Raw genomic sequence first — 13,219 nt, 5'->3', positions numbered from 1 at the left:
TCATGTTAGATTCTTAGTCCGAGGTCCCATGACGGCTTCATATAGTCATAGCCAATTGTAGGAGTCTTTTGTGTGGATTTCAGCAAGTTCAAATATACTTCACCCCTCGTACAAGCAATAATTTTGCTTACACTAGGGCAAAATTTGGCTGTACTTTGTCTAGGATTCAAACTTAGTCCATCTCTCCAGATTTTCTTTTGCCTGTACTAACAGTTGATTCGGTGCAATGAATGTTATTGCATATAGGTTTTTTACAAAAAAAAAAAAAAGAAAAAAAAATCAACGGGATTCAACTCTTCTCTAAATTCACAGCTCATCAACCCAAGTGGAGGCAAGCTTCAATACCATTAAAACTTTTTATTTATTCATTTATTTATTGGGGTGGCAATTTGTCAGTGGAGAAGTCACATCACCTATTGACAAGGATGGTTGAAATCACTTCAGTTCACTCTCCAAATTTAGCATATTGATGACCCTCCAAACTAGTACATATTATACCATATAGTGGCATCATATGTATCAATATATATTACCTTGTTGATGGCAAGATTGAATCTCATGTCTTTATTATAATAAGAAGTGTTTGGTTCATAATAATATTTTTTCATTCTGCCTATTTTCACCCATTCTTATCCATTTTAGAATTTTATTTTGAGTAAGAATGAAAAAAAAATAAAAATTGAACCAAATGTGGCCTTAGAGACCTTACTTTATATACTTTCTCAAGCATGTTTTGGTTGATAAACCCATTTTAATCCCTGCATATAAGATCCCTGAGAGGGCAAGCCACAACATCACCATCAAATTATACTGAACAAATCTAACTCAGTTCGAGAAATATTATTTAAGGACTTGTTAATTAGAATGATAAAAGAAGTTTGTGCAATTAGCTTCTCTTTAAGATGGTATTCTATGAAGATAAATTAGATAACTATTGCACTTACACATGAATGGGTAATGTGTGTCTACCAAGGAATATACTAATAACATTCACTAAAGAGGTTGTTTGCTAGCTTTTTAAAACTGGACCACACAAGTAACTGTTTTAGGGACTGGTTCCCGGGTAGAATGGTTCGATCGTCCAGTTTAAATGGATGACCTGTTTTGACTTAAAAATAAAAAATGAAAATGGCCAAAATCCATTATTCAAATCGATGGTTCGACTACCCGAGTCAGTAGGTCGCTGATAAAATCAACGGTTTTTTGACAAAAAGCAGTTTTAGGGTGAAACGGAACTGGTTACCTAACCGGTTCCTGATTTTTCCGGTCTAGTATGGTTTTAAAAACCTTGGTTGTTTGGTATTGTATCCATTTATTTAGTACTAACGAGGAATTGTGTGATGCATGAGCTTTGTTAAGAGAAAGCTAAACAATAGAAATGCATAAGAGTATATAATTGTTTTATATTTTAACTTTTTAATAATCAATATGATCAAACTTGACCCGAGTTGGTTGATTTTCTAATACAAGATTTTTAAAACTGAATTATACAACGAATCGACCAAGGATCCGGTTCCCGGGTCAATTGATCTAACTGTTCAAACCAAAAAGACAACCCATTCTAAAAAAAAAAATAAACAAAAAATTAAAAATAAAAATCGGCCAAACAATACACAAAACCAAACAACAAATGCATGTTTTAGTACAACGTTCAAAATATCAAAACGTATAGGAGTATATTGTATCATATGTATCATAAGTAATATAGACTTAATATTAAGAGTTAATGATTTTGGCTGTTTCACATAATAGCTTATAACCTGTCATGTCAACTGACAAGAGGTTATTAGGAAAAAAAATAAAATATAAAAAGGGAATTTCATTTGATCGAAACTCTCGGTATCTTACTTTGAGCCTTGGGTGCACAGGAGCCCCTCCTAACATGCCATGTGAAAATATCAATTAGGAAAAGATAAGAAAAAAAAGAGTTTTGAACTTTTCAATCCTGTGAAATATTAAAAATCCTCATGTCTTAATTTTTTCTATTAAAATCTATAATTACTCTTCTTTATTAAAATTGTTATTAATTCTCTCCCCTTTTTTTTCAATAGTCAATGTTCGTAATATTTCTTCTCTCTTAATAAATATCCACTACAATAAATATGACATTTAACTACGGACACAACCATGGCTAAATGTCAATAAAACCGTAGCTATAGACCTATAGTTATGGATAAACGCGTGGCTATAACTTATGGCTACAGTTCGATTAATCCGTAATTATAACTTATCTATAATTACGGTATCTGTCCGTAGTTAAAGGGCAAACACATACCATATAAATCTTTAGCCACGGACTAAACCATAGCTAAAAATTGCATATAGGTACGATTTTTATATTGTCTGTAGTTATATATCCAAATCTATAACCACAGATTTTTACAAAACCATAATTATAATTCTTTTATTTATAGCTACGGTTTGCTACAAATCCATAGCTAAATGTACTAACCTATAGCCATGGTTTTTTTTTTTGATAAAACTGAAGTTTAATACTCTGACCTATAGCTACGGTTTTTTGACAAACTGTGGCTAAAAGATGCAATATATGCCCAGAATTTCTTAGAAAACCATAACTAATTGTATAATAACTTAAAGCAACACCTATTTTATTCATACATCACATGAAAATTATATAATAACTTCTAACAAATACTTATATTATTGTCATAATTCAATACATGCCACATATAATTTGAATACATCAATTGTTCTACCAAAAAAATACATCCATTGTTTAAAATGCATTACAAATGTTAGATTTCCCTCAATACATATTAAAGTCTATATGACTTAAAAAAAAATAGAGAAATTTTAAATATAAAAGAATTATCCATTGTCTTCAACTATGCTTGAAGAGTCACTCGTTGCATCTTTTAACCTACAAAGAAAAAAAAAAATAGAACAATGAATACTTTGATGATCTAATCAAATATGTAATATACAATGAAAAAATGTGAAAAAAGATAGGTAAAAAATCCACTAGTATTTTGTTTAATGCAAGATAAATTTTGAAAATCTAATCAACATGTAAAAAATGTCTTACAAGAAAGGCACAACATTGCCAACAGAAATTTCTTGAATCCCAAGACCAAGTATGTCATCAAACTTCGCTAATAAGAAAGAGAGACTTCTCATGTGGCCTCTATGAAAACCTGCAATATTGTTGCAATACATCCATGACCACTCAATACAGCCAAATTACAGGGGACATATTTGAAGTTAAGACTGAAAAAAGAACCCACTTGATCCTTAATAACAAGATTCCCAACTTGAATGTTATCTTGACCAAAGAAGCCAGAAATTGATCAAGATCCATAATGAATATTACAAGAATTTCCTGGTCAAAATTCATAGAAAGGTTATTTATTATCTTGATAGAATATTTATAATCTTTATTATACTGACAACCTTATAACTCAAGATGTCTAGAGATCATGAATGACTAAAAAATGTTTCCATGGAAAGGTTACCAATCTTTATATATGTACTTGATAGGTCTGCCTTTAACTTGGAATGGAAATAGCAAGAAATCTGCATAGAAAAAATATTAATCGTAAAAGAAAATCCCTGAAGACGATTACAGAAGATGAAGACATTTGTACAGAAAATGTACAGAAAAGTAGCACTTTGCTGATGGGCCCCAGAGGTTGGAACTTCCAGTATCAAATATGACAGTGAAGTTCTGTGGTGGAGAGCCAATACCAATCTCTCCAAAGTATTGGGCATCCGTATAGTTCTTCAATGATACTATATCTACATCAGAACTATCCAGATTGCAAGGGAGGTTCCCAAGACCATCTGCATACTTGCCTAGTTTCTTTGCATGTCTTGCAGCATTTATACTAGTAGGATCTAGTTGCCTCTTTTTTAAACCAATTCTCACTAACCCATTAGAAGAAGGATGGAGTGTTATGGCATATGTCAGAGCCGACAAACAGATAAATAACAGAAGAAACTTTTTCATCATGATCACCTTGGCAGGTAATAAGAGAGGGCTAAGAGAGGGCCAGTTAATAAGTGCATATTAATCAAGAATTATGCAACAAGATAAGAATAGAAGAAGTGTTTATGAATCTGCTCTAACTCTGCTGCAGGGGAAGGAGGAATTCTGTAGTCCATATAGGCAAACCTTCCAGAAATTCAGAATTATCAATCCCTATGCACATCTATGTGAGTCAAGTACCACAAATAAAGAGGTAGAAACAAATTGTCCCCTCCCTGATCAGAAATCATCCCAAATCAAGTTCAAGAGTCTAATGGAAGATAAATCCTCCCCCCCCCCCCCCACTCCCCAGTCGTGTAGCCCTTCGGAAGATATCAAAGAAAAAAAAAAGAAATCAGCATAGAACCACTTTCTTCAATAGGCTGGCTGAAAGCAAGATACTAGGTTGGATATTTAATATAAATCATAGTACAACATGGAAGATAAAATTCATAGTACAAAAAAAGTAGCATTCTTATTGCTGGTTGGATCAACATGATGATTTCTTTTGTTTAACACATCATGTGCTAGTTAAAGTGGGCTTGTGGCAACATATCTGCATTGGTTAAGGTTGCATTTGGATAATCTTCAAGATTTGTGCTTTCAAATCTGAGCCCCAAAGCTGTGTTTTGGGGTTTAAAAGTGTTTTGGCATTAGATTATTGTGTTTTAAAAGCAACTTTGCCTTCACTTTTAAAAGCAATTTAAAAGTGTTTTTGGCTTATTTTTGTTTCCTACGGCCCAAAGGCAAAAGCTTAACCAAACAAAGCCTTAATTCTGGAAGTCTTTTCTGCTTGTGCCTTGTTGGGGCCTTTGCCTCCAATGACAATCCTCCCTTGCTTTCACTTAGTTTTTTTCTTGCAACAAAGTGCATCATTGTTGGGGGAAAAATCTTTGTACTTTGGTTTAATCACATTTACCTGATATGCACTGTCAAAGAAAGGTAACAACCCCTTTGATCTTATCAGCTGTCTGATCTGTTCCCACTGTTCAACGGTAGGATCAACACCAGTTGGATTATGAGCACATGCACGAAGAAGCACTATTGCTCCTGATGGGGCAGAACTGAGGTCCTCAAGCAGGCCTGTTCCCATATACTTAAACATATCAGCACATGAAATTAGTTCCATAGAAGTTCAGATGGAACCACCAAACTCCAGAAAAAATGCCACATAGTGGAAAAGAAAATTATGGAAAAACTAACAAATATAAAATGAATCTAGAAATAACAAATAGGCAATAGTTGATAAGAAGATGAGACTACATTGTATATAAAACTATAAGATGTTTTATTTAATAATAATTTTGAAACAAATGGATTATTCAACTAAACTAATCCATATTCCATGCCAACTGCTAAGATACCATTATGGCTAATCAAACACAGACAAACGAAGAAGAATCCAAACCTTGGAAGTTCATTCCACGTGTTCCTGGGTCATAATAGCGATAATACTTTGGAGACAATCCCGCCATAGTGAACACTTTGGGATGGTTTCCCCATGTTGGTTGTGGAATGTATACTAAATGCTGCAAGCAAGGTGGATGGTGAAATCAAAATTATCCTTCAAATCATCATCTTACAAAGGCAACAAACTAAAAAGGATTAGCTATTTACTTGGTGGTAATGTTTTGCCAGAAACTCAGCTCCAACCCTCAGAGAGCCAGTACCAGATAAGCACTGGACAGTAGTTACCCTGTTTTCTTGAATAGCAGGGCTATTTTCAAAGCAAGCAGAATATTGTATTCAGTAAAAACCACAAATATAAACTACCAAAAAATGCAAAGTATATTACATGGGAAACAAGTTAAGCCACATTAAAGGATTGAACAGTGAAAATATCCAAGAAAAGTTTTTTTTTTCTTCTAAAGACAAGTAAATAATAGAGAACTCCATATCAGAAGTAATGAAACGTCTATCATGGTACAGGAAATTTCATTATAGAAATGGACTTTTTAAAGTTGCTCACTTCTTAAGTAATTCGTAAGTTCATTTTAACAAGATAATCATTGAAAAGCTTTCAATCAAATAGAAGGACTTGAAGTCTTCTATTTTGTCACAATAAATCATATCACTACCTAAAGATTGAAGTTTAATTTTATTAAGTGGTAATTGTTGCATCACAACATTGAAAATAGGTAATCTGATTCTGTTCTTGGATGAGCTACAGTTTTACATCATAATTAAAAAGGTTAACCAAGTTATTTTCAGAATAAGAATTGTTCGTTCTCAGTCTAAACTTTAATCCTTCATTTCATGAGAATCCAGAGATCTGTAAAAGAAACATTGCAAGGTTTCATATTCCATATTCAACATAGTATGGAATTCATGCCGAATCTCTCAATAGTTTTGAACGCACCTCTAATATGTTAAATTTGTACCTGTCAGCACCAAAAATTAGTTTGGCACTCAATTTATTGAAATCCGCTAATCCAGTAATGGGAAGATACTCCTTAGCACAAGACCTGAACATCACAAAAATTAGAACTCAAGTCACTAATATATATGAAGAAAGGAATAGCATAAACTATGATTTAATAGCTTACTAGTCATTTACTAGCAGCTGCTCAGACCGTCTAACTACATTCAGAACAAGAGGTTTTCCTTCCTGTAATGCAAACAGGCCAATCCAACAGACTTTTATATCAGAGGTAAATAGAGCATATTTTGTGCAATTAAAAGATTTGTTTCATTTCGTGAGTAGTTTTTTCTTCAGAATTTATAACAATGAAAAGATTTGCTTCATAGAGATGACAATTAAATTTAAAAGCATTAAAAAATAACCTACAGAAAAGGACACTTTTTAGGAACTATATGCCCAATGAGATCTAAGCATGAATACCTTAACAAGCACACAATTTTCCAGAATTACAGAAACGCAAAAAACCCACACTCCATCTGGAACTCTGCATCTCTAATTTCAAACAAATAATTTAAAAGAGTCTTTCAGATTACACAAGTGCGTTAGAGAAATAAAACCATCACCCATCTAAGTGAAGCAATAGTTTCCTTATCAATTAATTGATTGAGAACAGTCCAAGCGGAAACTGATCTAGCTAGAGAGATCTTTCAGAAGGATGCTCCATATAAGTCATAATAGAAAATTAATTCTAAGAGAAGTAATAAGAAACAAAAAAGAAGACAATGAAACTCCAAAAAGAGATATAGCATTCCACATAGTAGAACTAGAACAATGAATGGTTATCAAATTATAGAAAAAAAAAAAAACAAACATATATTATCTTCTTTCATCATACCCCTGTAGATGTTCCGAAACTTCACATGCACAAGGAAATAGATGCTTGTTCAAGTATTTACTAGTTGAAGTACTTATTGCATTTAAATCCCTTGAAACCTCTGCAAACACTTGTAGTATCTACCAAGAGGGGAAGAAGTTCCTGACAACTCGTTCAGAACACAAACCGCCCCATCATCTCCCAAATCTCCCCTCCACAATTTTTACACCATAACGAAAAGAATACACCAAAATCCCCCATAAAAATTTTAGATAATTGATAAAAAAAACTATATCACTGTTGCAGAGTACCATGGAGCATCTAGACACAATTCTCCACTTGCCATTCTAACGGGAAGCTCCTGGCGCGAAAAATGGCAGACCCTGAACTCATCCAATATTTCATCAATCTCATGAAATGGATTCTCCAAATCAGCCATCCAAGTCTTCAATCTCAATAAATGAGATTCTCCTCCATCAGCTCCATGGCCACTCTCACCTAGTACTCGCAGCAAGAGAAAGACAAAAAGAGGTGGAGGGCTTCTTCAAGTTGGTTCGTCTTGGAGTTTCAGAGAGGGAAACGGAGAAAAAAGTAGACACGAGAAATGGAGAATAGGAAAAAAAAGGAAGGAGACCTCAAGACGGCGAGAGAAATACAGAGAATATGAGTCTCCACTCTCCAGTATTTTCTTATTCAGAGAGACGGTATAAAGGCGCGCACGGGACTTTAAATTTCTTTTCAGTTTTTTATGCGTTATTAATATTTGTGACGAGGGAAGCAGTTAAAATGCGATTAGACTCTATATTAGAGGTGTAAATCAAGTTGTGCCACCGCGGCGGCCAGGTTCGACTTTGGACGAGCCCGGCACAGCCTGGCACAAATGCATGCGGGCCATTCTACTAAACGAGCGAGTTGTGCCGCATGTTAATGCGTCCCATATATATTATTTATATATAATATATTATTTAAATTATAATTATATAATAATATAATATATAATATATTAATAAAATAAACAATTGTTTTTAATTTTATTATACTAATTTATTTAATTATTGTATATATAAACAATTGTATACATCAAAATTCATATAAAATTAAAATTTTAAGTTTTTTCAATTTTTTTAAATAAATAGCTTTGGCCCAGTCCATGGCTCGATTTGGTTGATGGGCCAGCCCGACCCGTGACACGAGCCCATATGGGCTTGGGACGTGGGTCATGCCGGGTCAACCCCCAAGTTATCCTAGGGGAGGATAGCATGACACGGAGACATATCATACCGATATGTACGACTTGTATGATATGTATCCAATCGTAGTATATCCTGTATCCATGATCATACATACGGATACGATACACCTCGTATCGGGAATATCGTATCCATACTTTAATCCTTGCCAATTCTACTCCTTTCCCCACCTTTGACCATTCTAGATGATACAACTGCTCTTACCAAACGACACAACTGCTTAATAGTGGCAGTAGAGGAGGACGAAGAAGGGGGGAGGGAGGGAGGCACGATTCAAAGAATAGAGAGAGGGAGAGAGATTACCGATAATCGGTGGTGACTTACCTCGTTGTAGGATGGTTCTTCAGCCGTTGAAAGAGGGGGTGGTTCTTTGATTAGATCGTGCTAATGCCCTAATGCTGAAATAGGGAGGGACAGGGAAGGTTTGAGTTTTTGAAATTAATTTGGACTTATGGCGGTTTTTGGGTTTTTATTTAGGGGTATGACCAAATTGAGTTACGGTTCGGCTGGTTCAAACATGAACCGGTCAGTCATATGTTTTTATTACTTACTTCTTAATATTTATTAATGGTACGATACCAATGCTATTTATTAATATTAATTAATTAATAATATACTAATAATCAATAATTATTGATTAATAATAAACTATAAAATATATTACATATATAACAATACAAAACATTATTACTTAATTTGATAATCAATTATTGGTTATATATATATATATATATATATATATATATATTGCTTCAAGGGGCTACACAACGGGAGGTACCATATCTCCTATCCCTAGTGGCAATGGAATTTAATCCTAGGTCTTTGCTACAACAACTAGAGATCTTGCCAACTAAGCCACCATCAAACCAAAAATCAAATAAATCAAACTAAATTTGCTTATTTAGTTTGGTTCGATTTGGTTTTTATTTTGGTAACCAAATTTGAGTACTCCTAGCTTTCATATCTTGTGGGTGAAATTAAACCCAAGGTGGGTTTAAAATATTAAGCTTATGCCCAACCCTAAAATTTAGGGCTCTAATGAGGGCTTGAGTCTTTGGCCAGGGCTTAAACACAAAATCTAGGTCCAAGAGTGAAATTTTCCAACTCACTAAAATGATCACCCTTGTTTTAGGGCAAAAAACAATAGAGTAAGGTGCCTTTAGTACTTTAAAACACATAGGTAGCAAAAAAGTTACCCAAGACCAATTCATTAGTTCTTGGGTTAGACCAGTTTGGTGGATGGTTTTGGCTTTTTTTTTTGGAGTAAATAGGGTTAGGTGTATGATTGAATTGGTTAAGGGTTGGATCATGGTTTAGCAATAACTTGACTAGCTGGTCTCGTCCAATTTTCTAAACATTGGTTAGTGTATATGTTTTATTATATATAGAATAAACAATGTTGTTTTGAAATATATATATATATTTATTTATTTATTTATATTTTATTTTAGTTTTTCATCTTTCACAAATAAAAAAGTTAAAAATTACACTTCGAGGCAAAAAATTGGTAAAGTGGTTGAAATAATTTATTAGTTATTATTTAATTAATAAAATAATAATTAATAATTATTTATCTATATTAATAATTTATTTATGAATTTAAATAATTTAGTTTAATTGTCAATATTATTTTCATTCGTAGGTAATTAATTAATTAACTATTAGTGGTTTTCATATTTAGTTTATTATTTTATATTAATTATTAATTTACTTAAATAATTAAATTAATTTCTGATTATTAGTTTTAATTAATCAAATAATAAGTAATACTTATTAATTTCTATTTTAGAAATTATTTTCTTTTTATTAATATATTTATGAAATTATTGTTAATTTATTTTCTAGTTTAATTATTACTAAATGGAAATCATTAATTATTATTGTTATGCAATAGTAATGAGCTAATAGTTTTAATTAATCAAATAATAAGTAATACTTATTAATTTCTATTTTAGAAATTATTTTCTTTTTATTAATATATTTATGAAATTATTGTTAATTTATTTTCTAGTTTAATTATTACTAAATGGAAATCATTAATTATTATTGTTATGCAATAGTAATGAGCTAATAATTTTAATTATATTCATTTACTTTAATAAATTCTTAATTATTAATTTACTTTAAAAAATAATTAATAAATAATAAATATTTTAAAATGAATATTATATAATTATTATTCATGAGCTAGGAATAAAATGATTGTAGCTAAAGATGATTAACTTCGTAATTATAGCCATGGAATTGTAGTTATTCATGGCTATAGTGATAAATAGCTCTTTAGCCACGGACAAAATAAATTTTAATCACAAATAAATTGTCCATAGCTAAAGCTCAACTTCTGTTTATGTAATTTATAGCCACAGACACATTATAACCATGGTTTTAAATATGTTTTAGCCACGGACAGAATAACTTTTAACCACAAACAAAGTGTTCGTAGCTAAAGCTCAACTTTTGCTTTTGTAACTTATAGCTACGGATACATTATAACGGTATCTATAAGTATCTTTCAGCCACGAACAGAATAACTTTTAACCATGGACAAATTATCTGTTGCTAAAGCTCAACTTTTTGCCACGGACAAATTGTCCGTAGCTAAAAATTGTTTTAGCTATAGTTTTTTTTTTTTACCTTAGCTAAAGTACCGTAGCTATAGCCCCATTTTCCTGTAATGATCTTTCAAACTCTTTTGTCCATCTAATAAAATATGAATATAAATTAGATGAATTGGATGGGGTTAAGAGCCAACCTTAGACCAACCTTAGAACATGAACCAAACTGATGTCAAAACCTAACTTTGCCAACCCCAACCTGCTATACGAACTTCTATTCAATCCCATGTATTTGCATGGAATTGCTTGCTAGTTGTAAAAGGAAATAGCTTATGAGTGTTTGGTGAAAAAGTGTTTCTTTCAAATGGGGGTAGTATAGGTATTTTGGTAATTAGGTGATGGGTCAAGATAGAAGACGTAATAAGTGTTTATAAAAAAGTCAAAATTTTTAGTTTCTTTGAAATTGTCTTATTTTAGTGAAAAAGCACTTATTGGATTTTGATGAAGGAAGATTTGGCCCGACTTTACAGTTATGCGACACGTGGCAGAAACAACAGCTCGGCAAAAGAGCTAAGCCTAAGGCGTGAACAAGGGGACACCAGCGGACCGAAGTCCCTACGGGGGGCCCGAACTCACCCTTGGCCCAAAACCAGAGTAATCCGAACTAGCCAACCTTGTAACAACTCGGGATATACCTCGCCGAACTGGCCAGCCTTGTAACAGCTCGGGGTATATCTCGCCGAACTGGCCTGCCTTGTAACAATTCGGGATACACCTCACCGAACTGACCTGCCCTATAGATACCTCCGAACTCAAGACTTCGCCTCGCTCACCACTCCGCATCACCTTCTGGGCACCAAAACCAAACAAGTCGTACCATGCCTGACACTGAGGAAGTCCATGCCCGAGGGCGCCGCACTTGACTGACTTGGGATTTGACGCTTGGCGGCCGCACTCTAAACGGCCACCTGCCACCGCCATTGACACCGCCATCTCCAGTTAGAGAGACGGTTAGGCAGTGACGGTTCTGTCCCAACAGAAAGGACGACGGCCAAATTGACAAGCGCAAGGGTAATCATACCCGACCTGACAAGGGCCTCGGAGCGAGTGCGCAAAGTGATTATAAGAGCCTCCTGCCCCCTAACAAAGAAGGTATGCAAACTTTGCGCTATCTGGTGTTATCTTGCTTTTGAAGGATTCTAACTTGAGCTTCGGAGCCGCTACACCGGGTTCCCCCCCGGAGCTTCCTCATCTCCTCCGTTTTAGGTTCCCTGCTACCCAGTTCAGAAGCAAGGTCGTTGACAGCTAAGACCGGCCGGATCGCGCTTCATCAATTGGCGCCGTCTGTGGGAAATGCTTCAAAAAGCTTCCCTCCAAACTTCCATAACCCATTTTCTTCAAAAAACCCAACACTCATGGCCTCCTCCAGCAACGCCAGACGTGGCACGGAGACAAAAACCACCGGGGAACAACTTCAAGTCCCCGTGGTGTGCGTTGGACAGTTCACCATCCCCCTTTCGGTGGATGGGATTCCCAACTTGAACGCGCCACAAGCAGTGGCGCCCGTAAACCTTTCTACCACAAGCATCTCCTTTCCTCCCCCTATTGAGACAGCCTTTATTGAACCGACTGCCGTCCCCCTGGCAGCCAGCCAAAACCGGTTGGACGACCTGATGTAGTGCATGCGGGCAATGCAAGCCCAAATGCAACAGTTCCAGCAGCACCAGCTTCACTAGCACCAAGTATTGCACAACATCTCCCAGTATCACTATCAACAGCAGTTCCCCCAACTGCCACTGAATCAACCACTACTTCCACCTCGCCACCCCGCTCCGAGGCCGGTCAAGGCCTTCCCGCAGGATGGACGCCCCCACCAAGGAAAGGCCTCCCGGCCCCAGAACCCCCTAACAGCCAGGCCTCATCCCCAGGCCGAAGAGAGAAAAATATCATCCCCACCTCACAACTTGTAGGCAGGTCGGGAACCTCGCCCGCGAAGTCGGCACCCCAGCGCTCCAAGCCCGAGTTCCCGCTCACGGAAAACCGATCCGGCGCCCTGGCGGCAGACTACCAGCATTCTGGGCCCATCGAGCTCGGTAACACAGAGGCCAGCAGCGCCAGTACAAGGCCCACTCAACAACGAAGGCGCCGGAGAAGTCGCCGAACCGCCACCCGTGTCTTGTCAGAGCTCAGAGG

At 35.4% G+C, this 13,219-nt stretch overlaps 1 protein-coding gene across 7 annotated transcripts; it reads right to left on the bottom strand.

Annotated features, from left to right (window-relative positions):
* Positions 1 to 2,635: 2,635 nt before the first annotated feature.
* LOC148877624 (aspartate aminotransferase, cytoplasmic isozyme 1-like) lies at positions 2,636 to 7,994 on the bottom strand. 7 transcript variants are annotated; one of them, XM_088942238.1, is made up of 10 exons: positions 7,243 to 7,994; positions 6,532 to 6,593; positions 6,367 to 6,450; positions 5,603 to 5,702; positions 5,394 to 5,514; positions 4,905 to 5,068; positions 3,474 to 3,534; positions 3,246 to 3,340; positions 3,047 to 3,155; positions 2,636 to 2,881 (listed from the first exon to the last, which is right to left on the bottom strand). In XM_088942238.1, the coding sequence occupies exons 5-8, from the start codon at positions 5,458 to 5,460 to the stop codon at positions 3,309 to 3,311; spliced, it is 324 nt and encodes a 107-aa protein (XP_088798364.1). In that variant the 5' UTR covers positions 5,461 to 5,514; positions 5,603 to 5,702; positions 6,367 to 6,450; positions 6,532 to 6,593; positions 7,243 to 7,994; the 3' UTR covers positions 2,636 to 2,881; positions 3,047 to 3,155; positions 3,246 to 3,308. The 7 variants fall into 7 exon arrangements, with proteins under 7 accessions (XP_088798364.1, XP_088798366.1, XP_088798367.1 ...); XM_088942240.1 differs by having other exon boundaries at positions 7,533 to 7,916; XM_088942241.1 differs by having other exon boundaries at positions 6,345 to 6,450; positions 7,243 to 7,901.
* Between the last annotated feature and the right edge of the window lie 5,225 nt (positions 7,995 to 13,219).

This window comes from Nelumbo lutea, chromosome 1, assembly GCF_056320005.1.
Source record: "Nelumbo lutea isolate HS-2025 chromosome 1, American lotus-T2T, whole genome shotgun sequence".
Taxonomy (NCBI): Eukaryota; Viridiplantae; Streptophyta; class Magnoliopsida; order Proteales; family Nelumbonaceae; genus Nelumbo; species Nelumbo lutea.
The sequence above is the reverse complement of the archived record's forward strand: the minus strand, read 5'-3'. Positions and strand labels throughout refer to the sequence as shown.

Excerpts from the sequence above, each read along its gene's own strand:
- LOC148877624 (XM_088942238.1), bottom strand. The coding sequence starts at position 5,460 with ATGGCGGGATTGTCTCCAAAGTATTATCGCTATTATGACCCAGGAACA. Across the intron at positions 3,535-4,904 it reads TCTTTGACAGTGCATATCAG|ATTTCTTGCTATTTCCATTC; the intron begins GTAAATGTGATT and ends TTTTCTATGCAG. Across the intron at positions 3,341-3,473 it reads AAGTACATATATAAAGATTG|GAAATTCTTGTAATATTCAT; the intron begins GTAACCTTTCCA and ends AATTTTGACCAG.